The 701-nt window shown below is 39.5% G+C and overlaps 1 protein-coding gene across 1 annotated transcript in view; it reads right to left on the minus strand.

Moving 5' to 3' along the window:
- Window positions 1–701, minus strand: part of LOC102036905 (rab GTPase-activating protein 1-like) — a 52,371-nt gene that overhangs the window by 20,180 nt on the left and 31,490 nt on the right. The window contains exon 9 of the mRNA XM_031063610.1: window positions 678–698. Within this exon, the coding sequence (XP_030919470.1) occupies window positions 678–698 (21 nt within the window). The remainder of the gene's footprint in view (window positions 1–677; window positions 699–701) is intronic.

Here is a 701-nt window from a genome sequence, read left to right on the forward strand (position 1 = left end):
ATCTCAACCCACAAGTTTTCTCACTTCTACTCTGCTGATTCTCTCCTCCATCCCACCATGGGGGAGTGAGCAAGTGGCTGTGTGGGCCTTGCTAGATGGGGTTAAACCATGACACAAAAGCACTGAACCCATACACATGCTACTTAATCCTTATGCATTAGAGCATCCCTGAAATAAACAGTTCAAAGAAACAAGCTGCTGAGGAGCAGGTGCCATACTAACTTTTATAAAGGCCAAATTAGGACATATGAGACTGTGGTAGTGTTTGAGGGTCCCCAGGATGAGGGAAAAGATGAGAATCTTGACTCCATGTTTCAGAAGGCTGATTTATTATTTTATGATCTATATTATATTAAAAGAATATGATTACTAAAACTACACTAAAGAAAGAGAAAGGAGACATCAGAAGGCTAGAAAAGAATGATAATAAAATCTTGTGACTGACCAGAGAGTCTGACACAGCTGGACCCTGACTGGTCATGAAGTAGAAACAATTCACATGAGACCAATCAAAGATGCACCTGCCACATTCCAGAGCAGCAGATAATTATTGTTTACATTTTGTTTCTGAGGCCTCTCAGTTCCTCAGGAGAAAAACCCTGGCAAAGGTACTTTTCAGAAAATATGTCAGTGACATGAGACAAATGTTCTAAATTAAAAAAAAACAAAGGCACTACCTGTTTTAGCTTCATGTAGAAAGT

The sequence above is a fragment of the Geospiza fortis genome, unplaced genomic scaffold (genome assembly GCF_000277835.1).
Source record: "Geospiza fortis unplaced genomic scaffold, GeoFor_1.0 scaffold398, whole genome shotgun sequence".
NCBI classification, from domain to species: Eukaryota; Metazoa; Chordata; class Aves; order Passeriformes; family Thraupidae; genus Geospiza; species Geospiza fortis.